The 15,611-nt window shown below is 39.0% G+C and overlaps 2 protein-coding genes across 2 annotated transcripts; both read left to right on the forward strand.

Annotated features, from left to right (window-relative positions):
* Positions 1 to 7,597, forward strand: LOC119786179 (calcyclin binding protein). Its single transcript, XM_038289344.1, has 6 exons — positions 1 to 146; positions 1,079 to 1,289; positions 1,385 to 1,481; positions 1,569 to 1,668; positions 2,603 to 2,697; positions 6,291 to 7,597. The coding sequence occupies exons 1-6, from the start codon at positions 129 to 131 to the stop codon at positions 6,451 to 6,453; spliced, it is 684 nt and encodes a 227-aa protein (XP_038145272.1). The 5' UTR covers positions 1 to 128; the 3' UTR covers positions 6,454 to 7,597.
* Positions 7,598 to 8,488: 891 nt separating this feature from the next.
* On the forward strand, positions 8,489 to 15,192 carry plk3 (polo-like kinase 3 (Drosophila)). The gene is made up of 15 exons (XM_038289273.1): positions 8,489 to 8,824; positions 9,681 to 9,788; positions 9,881 to 9,997; positions 10,677 to 10,806; positions 10,926 to 11,013; positions 11,396 to 11,491; positions 11,582 to 11,780; positions 11,885 to 12,011; positions 12,115 to 12,230; positions 13,114 to 13,234; positions 13,331 to 13,414; positions 13,720 to 13,882; positions 13,964 to 14,093; positions 14,171 to 14,281; positions 14,384 to 15,192. Exons 1-15 carry the CDS (start codon positions 8,609 to 8,611, stop codon positions 14,579 to 14,581), a joined length of 2,004 nt encoding a protein of 667 aa, XP_038145201.1. The 5' UTR covers positions 8,489 to 8,608; the 3' UTR covers positions 14,582 to 15,192.
* Positions 15,193 to 15,611: the final 419 nt, after the last annotated feature.

Consider the following 15,611-nt stretch of genomic DNA (forward strand, 5'->3'; position numbering starts at 1 on the left):
AAGAAGAAGCCGTCCTCCATTGGCTGAGCCCACATTGCAGCGATAGAGGCAAAGTAGGATCGTAGCAGCAGACAGAGCTGCAGAAATAAAGCTTTCATCTAGGAACAGCTGAGAATTAGAAGACCATAATGGATCTAAAGGAACAGGTGAGCTTCCCGGTTCAACATACGAACAGAAAACAATCAGATAAAATGCATTCATATGAATTTATTCGACTTTCGTGGCAGCAGTTCAGTTCTGGTTTATAGATAGCATTTCATTTAAGGTATAATGTATTGCGTAAACAGTTGTGATCGTATTTGTATTTATATATCGTACATTTCCTTATGACGATAAAATAATTTTTTTTTTATCGGTGGTTTGCGTTGTTGTATTTGATGCTAGCTTAGCGTTTAGCTTTCACTGGAGTTTGCTAGAACGTTCCAGCTGTTACCAGCGCTTAGCCTATGGGCGCAGTTTCTATCTGCCATGGCAACGATAAGAAAGTCACATGATTATTAAAGTCTAAAACTCACTGCTTAGATTTGCATTGTTTGGATCAATTTCGTATCAAAAGCACTGCTAGATATTGATGATATGTGAATTGGATTGCTTTTTCTGGCAGCCATGCTAATATGCAGCTAAGGAGTTGTACCTAAGTTATAATATAAAGGTAATGCTCATAAACTAACACTGAATAAGAAACCGTTAAATGTAATTCTAACCAAAAACTGGGAATAAAGTCTTTAGTGACTATTTGTTTAACATCTCTCTCACAAAAAAAAAAAAAAAAACACTTCAGGAAATTATTGTCAGGCTTTCTGTTTGGATCTGTTTTCTCAGATGCACATATTAACCTTGTTTTACACCTGTTTTACTATAGTACATAACTTTGGCTATTCAAATTGCTCTTTTAAATGTGCCATGAATGGAAAGAAATGGTTTTTGATTAGCATTTTTATTACACATGTTACACCATGTGTATTGTGATGTCAAATCTAGCTCTCTCTACAATAGAGACGGGCAAACTTTAATGTAACATGCAGGATGGTTCCGTGCTGTGTAAATATATAAAAACTCCTTCCTATGTTGGACACAGATCAGTCAGCTAGAAGCAGATTTGCAGGAGTTAAGCTCTCTTCTGGAAAAAGCGGAAAGGAAAAGGGTCCAGGATCTGTTGAAGCAGGAACAGAAAAAGGTGGAGAAAGAACTTGTAAGCAAGCGACAGCAGCAAGAGCAGCAGGCCAGGAGAGAGGCAGAACCATCTACAGCATCCAAAGCAGCGTACACTGTAAAGATCACCAGCTATGGTACGTCTCTTCGAAATATTGCTTTAGTTAACTGCATGAAAGAGCTTGGAAACATGTTTCATAAATTCATCTGTTTTTGTGTTTTCATGATGCAGCATGGGATCAGTCTGAGAAATTTGTGAAAATTTACCTCGATTTGAAAGACGTGCACAAAATTTCGGCAGAAAATGTAGATGTATCCTTCACAGAGAGGTAACTTGATGATCAGCGTCAATGTTTATTTGAATGTTTATTTCTTATTTAAAAAGGTAAATTAAGTTTCTTTTTTTTCTTTTGCAGGTCATTTTCTGTGCTGATAAAGGACCTAAATGGTAAAAACCACCAGATGACTGTTCTTAACCTATTGCATCCAATAGATGAAAAAGACAGTTACAAAAAGGTGAGTAAAACTAGCAATATTTGGCCTTACATACATTCAAATTTAGCTGTTTTTTCCCTTAAAGCGTTAGTTCCCAACTGTTGTCCTATACATGAAGGTAGGGCTGGATGATTAACTGATAAAATCGATTAATCATGCTTTCTGTTTGTTTTGGGAAAATCTGATTTTTTTTTTTTTTTCCCCCACACCCATGTACATGTTCTATTTCCTTAACTTAGAGTGACTTCACTTCCTCTTTTGTTCTTAGATATGTATTTAACTGATAAATCACTAGTTGCAAACATTCGGTTTGTTATTTTTTTCATTTTTTCTCTGCTTGAATTTATTTGCCTTTTAAATGAAAATCACCTCCCATGATGATTGAAATGAACAATAGTTTTCAAAAGTATTGTAGGGAATTTTTATTGTGAAATAAAGGGAGGAAAAAAAGATTAATTGAATTTGATGGGATTTTTTTTAAAGCCATATTATCGTCAATACATGAAGACCTGAAGGAGTTAGTTTCTTATCTAGATGATATCATGCAGTAAACTACATATTAAACATCTAGCTTCAGATCTAAACCCTTATCATTTTAGACTAATTATATTACATGTTTCCAGTTTAATGCCAGATATTAGCTTCTTGCACCCTATTTTAACTAATCTTTTAAACAGAATTAAAAATTCTTTTGCTTTCAATTAGATAAAACAATTAATGGTTCCCATCATTTCACTACATCTGTGTTATTATTTTCCTCCCTTTAAAGAGCTGCCAGAGGTTAAAACTTTCTGTCTAACAAATTGAGGCACACACAAACCTGCCTTTACATCAGTTAATTTCATCTAGAAGCAGTCATCTGCTCCCATGTCGAATCAACAGGACTGTTTATTGTAAAGTTTTATTTTATTTTTCTACATATGTTTTTTGTATGTTGTTGTTGTTTTTCTTTCAGATCAAAACAGATATGGTGTTGATCATGTTAAAAAAGCAGGCAGCAAAGAAGTGGGAGTGTCTTACAGCAGTGGAGAAACGGTCAAAAGAGAAAGAGTAAGTTCTAAATGTATCAGAAGACTTGAGGAACATTCATTAATCTTGATGGAGTTTTACACCAATATGAATTAGGGTGTTTTATAAAAGTAATATACCACTTTCACTCATACTTCGATAAGTTACAATCAAAATCTTTCATCAGATTTTATTTGGATTTGATGCAACAGACCTACACAGGGTGGTATATAATTGTGTAGTAAAACAGGTTAATGACTTTAAAAATCTTTTCAGAATAAAACTAAGTAAAGCCGGGCATACACTGTGCGAGAATTTTCCGATTGGTCGACTTTCAGCTTTATCATGCGTAATGTAGTGTACAAGGTGTAACGAGGCGCGGTCAGCCTCTCACGACCACCTCCCGATCAGGAATCGTGAGGTCGGGAGAAAATCAAACGCTTGATTTTCCCGACCGTCGTGGGCAAATCGCTTGGTGCACAAACAAGGATTCTTCCTCTTCTTCCTCTCAGATGAAAACACAGAGGCATGGCGGGGTGCGAGTGAAATTGAGTTCTTTATTTAAAATTCACAGGCCGTAGTAGCCATGTTTAATCAGCCATGTTTTTGTCCAAATATGTCGTCGCCTTTTCTTTTTAGGGCTTTCAGCACAAAATTGTCCAAATTGCCAAGGCAGCACGGTTCTCTCTAGTCAGCTTCATATTCCCCTTCTATTTGTTTGGCTTCCAGATAGACAAGTCCGAGCAGCTCCATCTCACTGCGAAGCTCAGTCCCACGTGGTTTTTAGACGTATAATGTGAGCAGGAAGAGCGCATCAGAGCTTCATGCTGCACACACATCGTGAGCTGTAGCTGCGTGCAACGATTGAAAAAATCACACAGTTAATGCCCGGCTGAATCTGTGATGGTAGATATGTATTCAGATCCTTCTAATCTGATACTCCTGAATAAACATAGAGCCTCAAAATGCTTTAGGCAGAGTTCACCTCTGTGGTTTTGTTTAAGGTAATACTTAGCAAAAATGTTACCCTAATAAATCCTCCTCCACATTCCCGTGAGGTTAATCCAAGTATTGATGAGAAAATGGAAAGGTCTCATGTCTCCCCCTACTATCAGACGACCAAACATGCAGCTTTCATTGCCTCTGACCCCAGTAACAGTCTTGTGGCTCTGTTTTTGTTGTCACGGTACAACAAACGACTTCACTGCAGCCCAATATAATATAATATAAAGCCATCAGCTTCAGTAGCCACATGCCTCGCTGTGCTACCCCACAGGTGATTATAAAAATATTCTGTTATCTTGGTTGTTTAATACATGTTGGAGCCAACAAAGAAAGAAAAGAAAGGAAGAGAAAGCCTGAACTGGATCAGGGCAGTACTCTATGAAGGGTAAATTCAGACCAGGCATTTACTACTGAAATAAAAACAAGGACGAAGAATGGTGAAGACCTGGCAATGTTTTATTTTTATTTTCTTTTTTTATGGATCTGTAAGTACCATGCCTGCTTATCCCACTATCCCTATTAATGTTATTGTTGTGACTTTAGAGGCATGGGTTTTTAGCATACAGCTGGATCATCTTAAGAGAGCAATTATAAAAACAAGTCATTTGAGAGGCAGAATTACATTAAAGTTTTTTTTTCCCCGACAAAAAGGCTGTAATGCATTAGCTTACATTATATCATGTAAAATACTATCCACCTCTTCAGAGATGTGGTTGTGATCTGTGTCTTCCAGCTGCATTGGAGGGAGCGCAGTAGCTCTGAGGTGCTGAGCAGCTCAACCTACAGCAGTGCTATTTTCAAAAGGTCCTGTAGGGGGAGCACAGCTCAACGATAACTGAGTGCTGTTTTAATGTTCTGTAAAGGGGTCAAAGGTTTGTAAGACAGCAGAAGTAAACAAAATCTGGCAGAATGATCATGGATCAGACCAGTCATCAAGCAACAGAGTAGTTAAAAGTAGGGTAAGGCTATAAAACAATATTCCAAGCTTTCAACAACACAGAGAACACCGTTTACTCTTGTAGCCCAACATGAAAGTAGTATGGAGGAACTGCAAATTTAGGAAGACATGGCTACCCCCTTAAAGAACAGACAGAGAAACAGCCTTTTTTGTGGGAAAAAGAAGAAAAATCGTTTTTGAAACAAATCACCATCATGTCTATATTCCTCAGAACTGAAGGGAACTGGTCAGAATAAAGAACATTGAGTATCTTGGTGTAACTTGACCTCATAGTCTTCCTTGGGTTTGTTTTTCTGCTCCTGAATAGTCTCTTATATATATTCTAATATAAAATGCAACCTTAAATTAGTCAATGGAAAAATGGTTAAACTATGTCATGCTGTGAAAACATACCTGAAAGACTACGTATGAAGGCAAAACTATATTACTATGTTACTGTTGTTAAAATGCAACATGTGGGAAGTTCTCTCAGGCTTAATTTAAAAAATTGATTCAGTTTAACCTTATGCAGGTATTTATATTTCACTTTCTCTCTCCTTCTAATTTGGACTGCAATGATCCATGCTTTGACCCCGACCATAAGAGAGAGAAATATTAATATTGGCAAGGCAGAAAAGATGAAAAACAATAGAATTCTATATTCTAAAACTCTATTGAATACTGTATATGTATAGCCACAAGGCACGTTATTAAAGCTATACAACAGAGAAAACAAGCCTTTGCCACCTTGGTGTATTGAATCCCACTGATTCTGTGAGAATGTTTGACACACTGACGTCACAGCTGGGGATTGCTAGAGGCGCCCAGCATACTGTAAAATTCACTTGATTTTTATTACTTGCAGCATTTTTAGTGCAATTTGGGAGAGCCACATAGAGAAAAAGAAATTATAAGCTATCATCACACACGATAAAACTGCACTCCTTTTTTATTTGACCTTTAAACCAAACTAGATCATATCTTAACATAAAGAAGGTTAGCAAAGCCAAAACACAGTACCCGAGGCTTTCTATGTGTCTAATAATGGAAGGTATCTCCCGCTGCAACAATTCAGCAGCTTCTGAGAAAAAAAAAAACATTACTTAAAAAAAATTATACAGTAGATTTACATCCTGCTTCGTAATGGTGGATATCAGTTGTGCTTTGCGCATGTGAGAGATTTTTAGTTTGAGAGTTAAACTCAAAGTAAGGCCTTTGAAAGGTAGTAAAGCTAACAATCAGAGCTGGATTTGGTTGTAAAGTTTTCATCACACCTTCAGTATATTCTGACTTTTCCAATGAGCCTGACTTTTTTTGTTTCAAGTTCATTAAATCTGTATACAAATTAGTACTATATACGGCAGGAATCAAGCTAACATTAATAGACTTAATTGGTTCTACTCACACAATTGCTTTGTGCAATACGTAGTGTTAGAACCATGTTCACATATTGATACTAGTGTCATTTTGCCCCTCACCATGGGAAAATGTGATTAAATTTAATTAGAGTTGTTCTGATTCCGATGCCAGTATTGGAAATGTCCTCTTTGATAATAGCATTTATGTTTATTAAAAGCTGAGAGGAGCATAAATGTATCATATATATATATATATATATATATATATATATATATATATATATATATATATATATATATATAAACTACAGACTTCATCTACTGTGCCTCAACAGCAAACCTTCTATGGACGAGAATGCAGACCCCAGCGATGGTCTCATGAGCATGTTGAAGAAGATTTACGACGAGGGAGATGATGATATGAAGAGAACGATCAACAAAGCCTGGACAGAGTCTCAAGACAAGAAGAAAAGAGGGGAAGATATGATGGACTTTTAAATCTACCTGTTTATTTTTATACAGTGACCAAATGAGAGCTTTCAGAGTTCAAGCATGCATGACCAAAATACTAAAATCTATCATTGGATAATATTATAAGGTCCCTCAATAAGGTGATTTTGGTTACGTTCATACTGCAGTCTGAAGTGACCCAAATTTGATTTTCTTTTTTTTTTTTTGCCTATATGCGACCTGTATCGGATTTTTCATGCCAGTCTGAACAACAGATCTAATTTTTTTTCAAATGCGACCCAGGCCACTTGGCCATGTGGTCCTGTATCCGTTACGTATCTCATCTTTTTAAAGGCGACCTGTGTCTTAACGGCCAGGTCGCATTCATCTGACCTAAACTTAACTTCCATAATATTCAACAAAGGTCACTATTCTGCCTCTTGCTATGCAGAAGCAAGAAGAAAAATAACCATGGTGGATGATAATGTGTAGAGTAGTCTTTTTTTTTTTTTTTTTACCACAGTGCACGCTCGATTGTGACGGCATTGCATCCTCCACTGTGCGTGCAGGACTCTTTAGCTGTATGAATGCAGTTCATGCAAGAGATCACAAAAAGTTGCAAATATATTTGAAAATCTGAACAGCAAAGCAAAAAAATCGGATTTAACAAAAAAAAAATTGGAATTGAGCATTAAGGCCTGCAGTGTGAACGTAGCCTTATATTTGGAACATATTGTAAAGAAAAAAGTAATGTCCAGCAGATGGCGCCCTCCACGCTGTGATCAAAATTGGTGTAGTCCCTTTCCTTTCCAATGTAGCTCTGTAGTCTAAAAGTGTCTAATTGTGCCAAAGTCAAAATACAGTTTTCATATGATATAATTCAGAGGGACAACAATTGATTATATTCAAAATTTCCTTCCATAGTTCATATGTGCTTCATGTTTTTGTTACACTCACCGCCATATTGAAATAAAAACAAATATGTTATGCCTTCATCTGATGTTTATATTTTGTTCTTGTTAAGACCATTTTATTAGGACTGATCCTATTGTGTTCACTTCCCCAAGTACAGCTGGTGTGACATTGTTCTTATTTTTGTTTGGGTTGAGTTTTTTTTTTTTATTTGTTTTGTTCCTGCTGTAAGATTTGACACAAATTTCAACAATGACAACATTAAAACCACTTGTGTATATCTGTTTTTGTATTTATTATTATTTTTATTATTACAACATCCTGAACATGAAGGGGACATTTTTGCCTTTGGGGAGTTTGACTTTTTGTGCATTTATTTCTTTAATGAAGGCCTTAAATCACCAAGTATAGATTAGGTTTTGCAAAGTTTTCTCCACCAGGGGTCGACTTTCTATAAGGCCTGTGAGATTTTCACTCAGGGGAATTCTTAGCTTGTTAACGAGTTATTTAGATTGGGAGTTGTTTTTGTTAGGCACGTTGCAATGACAGCTCGTTTTATGTTTCAGAAACTTGCTGATGTAGTTCAGGATTAGGCTCATAAAGTTAACTATCTCTTACAAGTCTCGGTAGAGAGGGTCAGATAGAAAACTGAAATGAAGATAAGTTTGAATAATTTTGATTAAACATGTACAACTTCAGAAGATTACTTATAGCAGGATTTTTCACACTTTCATTCTTCTTATACGCATATATCATCTGAACTTTCTTCTCCTTCAGGCTGTATTGACATTTAGTCAAAGTTTTTTCCTTACATGTGTTATCAGTAAATCCCAGAAATGAGACTCTTCCTGATCAGAAATACATTCCTACAATAGTTTTTCCAAAGTGTATTTTTCCTACCAGAATATGAATTGCAGGGTGTGAAAAAGACCCTTTGTAAGTAAGATTAAAGTTTCAGATTAGAAGAAATCTTAACAGATTGTAGGTAGTCGTTTCAACATTTATTAACTTGACTTTTTGAAATTTTTATTTTGACTAGAAATTCTGGGATATCTTAAACACATACACGATTAAGCTGATAAATGTTGAAAGGCTTGCCATACCGGGCCCCTCCTCCCTGCGTCCATCCCCTCTCCTGACGTCACACCGGGGTATATATCGTCGCGGATCCGTGCCCAGACACGCCAGAAAGAGATTGCCGGAGTTGTTCGGCAATAAACGGATCTTCACGAATTTTTTCTGAGAAAAAACGCAGGAAGAAGGAAAACCAAAAAACAGATTTATAGATTTTATGGATACCGGTTACTTCATCACGGCGCAGCCTAAACCGTGTCACAACATGAACGGGGATTTATTGAAACCTATCCCGGGCGGCGGACACCACCACCCGCCCTCCGCCTCGACCAAAAACAGCAGGAATAAACCCGAAAGCAAACCTGAGGTGGCGCAGGTGGTGATGGACCCTAAGACGGGAAGGTCCTACAGTAAAGGGAAGCTTCTAGGCAAGGTAAGGCAAGGCTCACTCCTCCACGCGGATCCTGTTTGACCAGTTTGCTCCTGAGAATCTATTTTACACTGAAACTGAACAAACTATGCGGCAGCTGCGATTAGGACGCAGATTAGAAGTGACGAGGAGCGTTTCAATCATGTATGTTGGTCATTCCGGGGGGGCGGGGGGCTCGTAGTGGACGTGTTTAATCAAGCCCACATCTTCCCTCCTGCTGTGCGCGTTTTTTCAATGAATGAATCAGACGCAAGGTGTGTCCAGCTCCTGTTTGCAACACCGAAACCCGACCAGAAATCTTAGGAATGACGAATACACCTTTTTTTTTTAATATATTTTCTTTTACCTTATATGGATTTTTTAATCCCATCTGATGTCAGGTTGAAATGACACATGAATGAATTGAAGCCTTTTTTTGTCTCAACGTGTTGCTCCATCATGTCATGTATGTGCTGCTGCTGCGGGCAGTGAGCCAGACCCCCCTCCTGCTGCAGAGCTGGAAACCCCTCCGTCACTTTCATGGTTAATGAATGCAGCAGTGCAGTCTGCTTCATCCTTCACATCTCCTCAGTATGTGGAAGGAAATGCAGAAATAAACACCTGCTTGTGGGATTCAAAGGGCTTTAACACCCCCTCCTCCTCCAGGCTACTCCTTAGCTTTATTATCAGATGATCCATTCAGCACATTAGGCATGTTTTCTATGCCCCTGTGCCTTATTAGGAGCTGCTAAATTACAAATGATGAATCATTGTTGTTTAAAGCTTCCCTCAGCTGAATTATTAATCCAGTAGGGTTGATTTATTTATATCCATGTTAAAGTTTTAACCATTTGTAACTCCTTATTCTCCTTTCCCAAAGGGCGGATTTGCACGATGCTATGAAATGACAGACCTTTCCAACAACAAAATGTATGCAGTAAAGGTGATTCCACAGAGCAGAGTCTCCAAGCCCCACCAGAGGGAAAAGGTACATGCATCTTATTATGTAGAAGGCGATTGCATAATCCTCGGATCAGAACATGTAATGAATCTAACTGATCTGTTGTCTAATTTTGACAGATTACCAACGAGATCGACCTTCACAGATCCCTGTCGCACAAGCATGTGGTGAAATTTTCCCATTTTTTCGAGGACAGTGAAAACATCTACATATTCCTGGAGCTCTGCAGTCGGAAGGTGAGATGCTGGAATTCTCCAGAATGATTCGGCACAGCTTCTTAAGGCGCAGACTTTTGGCTCCTGTTTTATTTTTTTATTTTACTTTTAACCCACTGTTGACAGAGCTCTGTTAGTCCTCAAGTTTTATTTCAGTCCTTTATTAATACTCTCTTAAAGGTGCTCTGCATGATTCTGCTAATTATTCCCATTATTCTTTTTCATAATAGGTAGATGTGCACTGATCCCTGCCCAAAACAAAGAGATTATCATTTTAAAAAAAATTGAAGTATTTATTAGATACTAGACTCAAACTAGTATATTAGTCCCTGTCCCTTTTTTTTTTATGCATGTATTTATTAAACTCTTAAATTTTTCAGTAGAGTGATGTTTTAGCTTGGCCTTATATATATTGGGAAATATTTTTGACTTTTATCCAACGGAAAATAAGCAGATTTTGCTGCCTTACAAACTGATCTATGTATGAAAGTGGAGCTTTAGTTACAGTATTTGTTTTGCTAGCACTAAGGGTATTTTCCTTTCAAGTTAAAGTGTAACCACTAGACTGCAGTTTTTTTTGTGTGCAAAATTTGAGTCATGCCTTGTTATTCCCCCAATGACCCTCGCTACTTCGGTGCATGTGTGCTTCTGAGAAACTGATTAGAGGTTTGACGGCCTGCTCTTTGCCCTGTCTTTGTAGTCCCTGGCACACATCTGGAAGGAGAGACGCACTCTGACAGAGCCAGAGGTGCGATATTACCTCAGGCAGATTATATCCGGTCTGAAGTACCTCCACAGCCGGGGGATCCTGCACAGAGATCTCAAACTAGGTACGTGTCGAGCAGCAGCCACAGGACACACAAAGGCATCCTGGGAATCTGATAGGGCTTTAGTCATACTCCTGTCATGTGTGGAATGCAGTTTTATTAGAGGCTTTTGTCTCTTTCAGGTAACTTCTTCATCAATGAGAACATGGAGTTGCGACTGGGAGATTTTGGTCTTGCTGCCAAGTTGGAGACGGTTGAACAGAGGAAAAAGTGAGTTTTTGGTTTATCTTGTCTACAGAATTATAAATAATTTGAAACTTTTCACTTGAGATACAGTTTTGCATCTTAGCTGGAAAATGACTCAAATGGCTTTTTTTTTTTTTTTGCAAAGTAGCTTAACCTAAAACCATTACATCAAATGCTAAGCAGTTTCCTCCTCCTGCAAGTAACTGACTGAACCAGTTTCCAAGTGGCAGTTGAATGTAGGGCTTAGATCACAGTTTCAGTGATTTGACATCTTCCTGTGGCATACCAGAATGAGTGTGTCAGGAAAAACAAAATGCTTCAGCTTGTTCTTTTTCTTTGTCCCGCTTGCACAATAGAAACTGTTCTGGATTTTACTCTGTACTCAAGCATGCACCTGTTTTCTCAGAACTATCTGTGGAACTCCCAACTACTTGGCCCCCGAGGTCCTCAACAGACAGGGTCACAGCGCAGAGTCGGACGTCTGGTCGCTCGGATGCGTCATGTAAGTTTGGTTTGATGTCCATTTTTCTTTGTTTACTGCAGACATTTTTTTTCAAACGGACAGAAAGCAGCTGTGGTTTCTTCTTCATAGGTATACTCTGATGTGTGGCAACCCTCCCTTTGAGACACTGGACTTGAAAGAGACGTACAAGTGTATAAAGGAAGTTCGGCACACTATTCCCTCCACCATCTCCCCTGCGGCACAGAAACTCATCTCTGGTATCTTGAAGAAAAACCCCAGCGACAGACTGACCCTGGATCAGATCCTCAATCATGAATTCTTCACCAAAGTATGTCAGCATTGTTATTGTGTGGAGAAATATGGCGACCTAATCTTGTGTGTTTAGTTGCATGATAAAGATGAATAATATATCTTTTTTTTTTTTTTTTTTAGGGTTTTACACCTGACAAACTTCCAACCAGCAGCTGTACGATGGTACCAGAGCTTCATCCTCCAAGCCCTGCCAAGAAATTCTTCAGTAAAGTGGCCAAGAGCTTCTTTGGGAAGAAGAAGTCGAAAGGTAACGCGTCAGCAGCGTCCATGAACTGTTTGAAATTAAACCTCTAAAAACCTTTTATCAAAATATTTCAAAGGGTCGTTCCTAATTAGAACTATTTTCACAGCGGAGAAGAGTCCATGCGAGGAAAAAGATGAGAAGGATATTTCCAAGCTAGTATCTGGCATCGTTAAGTGTTCCATCAACCGGCAGATAAGCTACAAAACAGTGGGAGCCAATGAGGTAACCCTCTCAGCCTGTTTTTTTCTTTTTTTTATTATTCCCTTGTTCTTACTGTAAAATGGCTTCCTGGTTTAATTAAAAGGAGAAATTTGGCAAGCATTCTGGCAGCTTAAAACGTCTACAGTATCACAGCATGTTGGCTTATTTGAGAAAGCTTCTTCAACATTAAGGTTTCCTTTTTGAATCAGTTGAAGGGACGAGGGGGGGGGACAAACATGTTACCTATGTCATCCAGTATACATGAGCAAGAAAAAAAATTGACTTGCATTTGGTTCTTCGTCACAATTTTCTTTGAAGATATGTGCGTGCACACAATGTGCTTTTTCTAAAAGTCCCTGTTCTGCTTGCGGATGACTATCCTAAATGCCACAGTAGCAGGGTGCTGAGTTGGCCCCGCCCCCAATCAGGCTGGTTCAGTTTCTATTTATATAGCCTGAATGGAGCCACATTCTTTTAAAGAATTGAATGCGTCTTGATCGATCGGCGTAATTGAGATAAAAACTGATTTACTCATTTAACTCATTCATTTTATTTTTGTTTTCTAATTAGACTTTTTTTTGGTGCCTTTTCTTAGTTTTTGTGATGAGTAATAAAACAAATGACTGGATAGGTGATATTGGAAATTAAAGATGCAAGCAAAAGTAGTTTACTCTCTTTTCAAATGCAAGTGGGCTGAACAATCTTAAAGTAACAAATCATAACCAATTATTCATGATGTGGTAGATGTTGCAACATTGCAGCTCAAGCTCAGAGTCTGCATGAGGTGACTCATTCTTGTCTTGATAATGTCCCCAGTGGCTATTCTTTAGCTACATCCTGTGTTCAGTTTTAGCTTTTTTTTTTTCTGATAGTGATATTAATCATCACGGGTTTTCCCTCTTAGGAGCCTTCTCCTGCTGGTCAGGTGGTCAACCCTGTGCCTCTGGAACAGACTCCTGCTGAGGAGGAATCCAGGAAGTCAATCTCCCGCTCTTTCAAGGGCACTATGGCAAGCAGCACTGAACGTAGGTTTATCTTTTTTTTTAAATCTCATTTCTTGTACCTTTTTACTCTTTGCCTATTTTTTTTTTTTTTACGCGTATTGCTTGTTTTCACTCCAGCATGTGAGGATGTCCTGACTCCTGCAGCCGTTGCTGAAGTTGCCATGAAGTTGCTTAACAACTGCCTGGCCACCATGCCTGCAGGTGAGTGGAGCACTCGGCCATTAATCATGTGGGTTTGTCACAGTGAAGCATTACTGTTCACCTTTGAGGGTTGGTGCAGAATCATTAATGCAAATGGCAGACTTCTAGGATCATTTGTTTCCCTAAAGGCCTTTTGCCTCAGCAATAAAAATCCTTGAAAATACCTGCTGACTCATGTATCTCTAAACACGCTTGATGCTGTGAATTTTTTATTTATTTTTTTATATCCCATTCATATCTTATTTGAATGAAGTTTACCTGGGGACTTTTCTCAACCCTGTCCTTTTTCTTCACCTTCTCCCCAGCTTCCAGAAACCCTCCCTGTTTGTCCAGGCCTCCTTCCTTCCTGTGGGTCACAAAATGGGTTGACTACTCCAACAAGTACGGTTTCGGCTACCAACTCTCAAACCAAAGTATTGGCGTTCTCTTCAATGAGGGAATACATCTCAGCCTTTGTGACCAACGCAAGTGAGTGTTTCTGAAAGGCATTTCAAGAAGAAGTTGGGCTGAAATGATTTTCTTTAATCCTATTGTTTCACTTCCAATCAGGACTGTTCACTACTGCCTGACCAACAACAAACACTTCACATTCCCAACTCAGTCACTACCCGAGCAGCTTCGCAGCCAGAAACAGATTGTTGAATACATGGCAAACTACATGGAGCAGAACCTGATGGAGGTATTGAGTCTTTCCTCTGGTTAATAAACCCAAGCAGGAAGGAGTGGAATGAAACTAAATGTTTCTCTTCTCCTCAGGGTGGAGATCTCCCTTGTGAGGAGCACAGCTCCGGACCTCCTCCTCTTCTGCTTCAGTGGGTGAAGACTGACCACGCTCTTGTCATGCTCTTCAATAACGGCACCCTGCAGGTTCGGACAAATTCATAAATGCAACAAACAAATGAGCTTCTTAGTGAAAGTCTTGTCTTACCCTAATTTTTATTATAATTTTTTTTTAATCTTCCTCTTTAGGTGAACTTCTACACAGACCACACAAAGATCATTCTGTCCAAGTCATCCGACGACGCCTACCTGCTCACCTACATCAGCCGGGAGCGTGTCTCGTACACCTACCTCCTCAGCATGCTAAATGAGCTGGGCTGCACCGCTGACCTACGCTACCGACTCAAATATGTGGTCCAGCTGCTCCAGCACCACACTGATGCCTGAGAGCACAACCCTGTGCTCCATAGGCGGAGTGGAAGATGCTTTAGAAGCAGCCAAACCAGTTACGGACTTCCTTTTCTCCCTTACTGGCCTTTGCTATTTTTGTTTACTTTTCTCCAGGCAGAGCAGAGGGCGGGTAAAGCCTGTTTTTTTTTTTTTTTTTTACTGATGAAAAGCTGCTCAAATTGAGTGAGTGACAATCTAACCTGGACTGTCGTTGCCGGGGTGATTGGTTTGAATGACCTTGACAATGTTGAGCAACTGTGAAGTTACCCAAAGAAGCTTCTGCCTGAAGGGTTTGTGCCTACCAGTTCTTGCCTCGAATGGTATCCACCTGGAAGGTTTAGATACCTGAAAGAAGGGATCGGTACCTAGTTTGAAATGATAGAGAGGGCGACCATGAAGAGCCGCTTAACGTTCCTTTTCTTACTCAGAACCACTGGATCTTTGAACGCCTATGACCCTGCAGCTGTTCAGCCGGCGACTGACTGGCAGGCACGGTTTCTCAAAGGTCCAAGAACACTAAAAGAAACAAACTGTTTAAACTGCTTGCGAGTGAAAAGGGTTGATCTTGTGATTGAAATGCAGTGAGGCTCACTTTTTTTTTTTTTTCCAGAAAAGCGTTTCATCAGCAAGCTCTTCCTCCCTGTAGACTGCAACTGTGATCCTTTTTTTTTAAGCTGAGTTGCGTTTGGATTTTGGAATTGAGAGAACCTCCTACCCTCAGTCTGTTTCTGGCCTTTATGGAACATGGTGCACATTCTTTTGTTTTTTGTTTTATTTCTGTTCTCTGAAAATGAGCCAACAGATCACTGAAGATCTGAACCTCACACGCACGATATTTCCAGGCTCATCCAATGAAGGCGATGCTAAAATAATTGCTTCTTTTCCTGCAATGTCACTAAACAGTCATTTTCTTGACGCGAATTTCACTGAGGCGGTACACAAGATGCTACAGGGACAAACACTTTTGCACTTTTATTTCCTTTAACTATTTTTGATGACTACATTTTTTTTATACTCACTCGTTTAA

Source organism: Cyprinodon tularosa, unplaced genomic scaffold, assembly GCF_016077235.1.
Source record: "Cyprinodon tularosa strain WSP-4 unplaced genomic scaffold, ASM1607723v1 ctg267, whole genome shotgun sequence".
In the NCBI taxonomy this organism is placed as follows: Eukaryota; Metazoa; Chordata; class Actinopteri; order Cyprinodontiformes; family Cyprinodontidae; genus Cyprinodon; species Cyprinodon tularosa.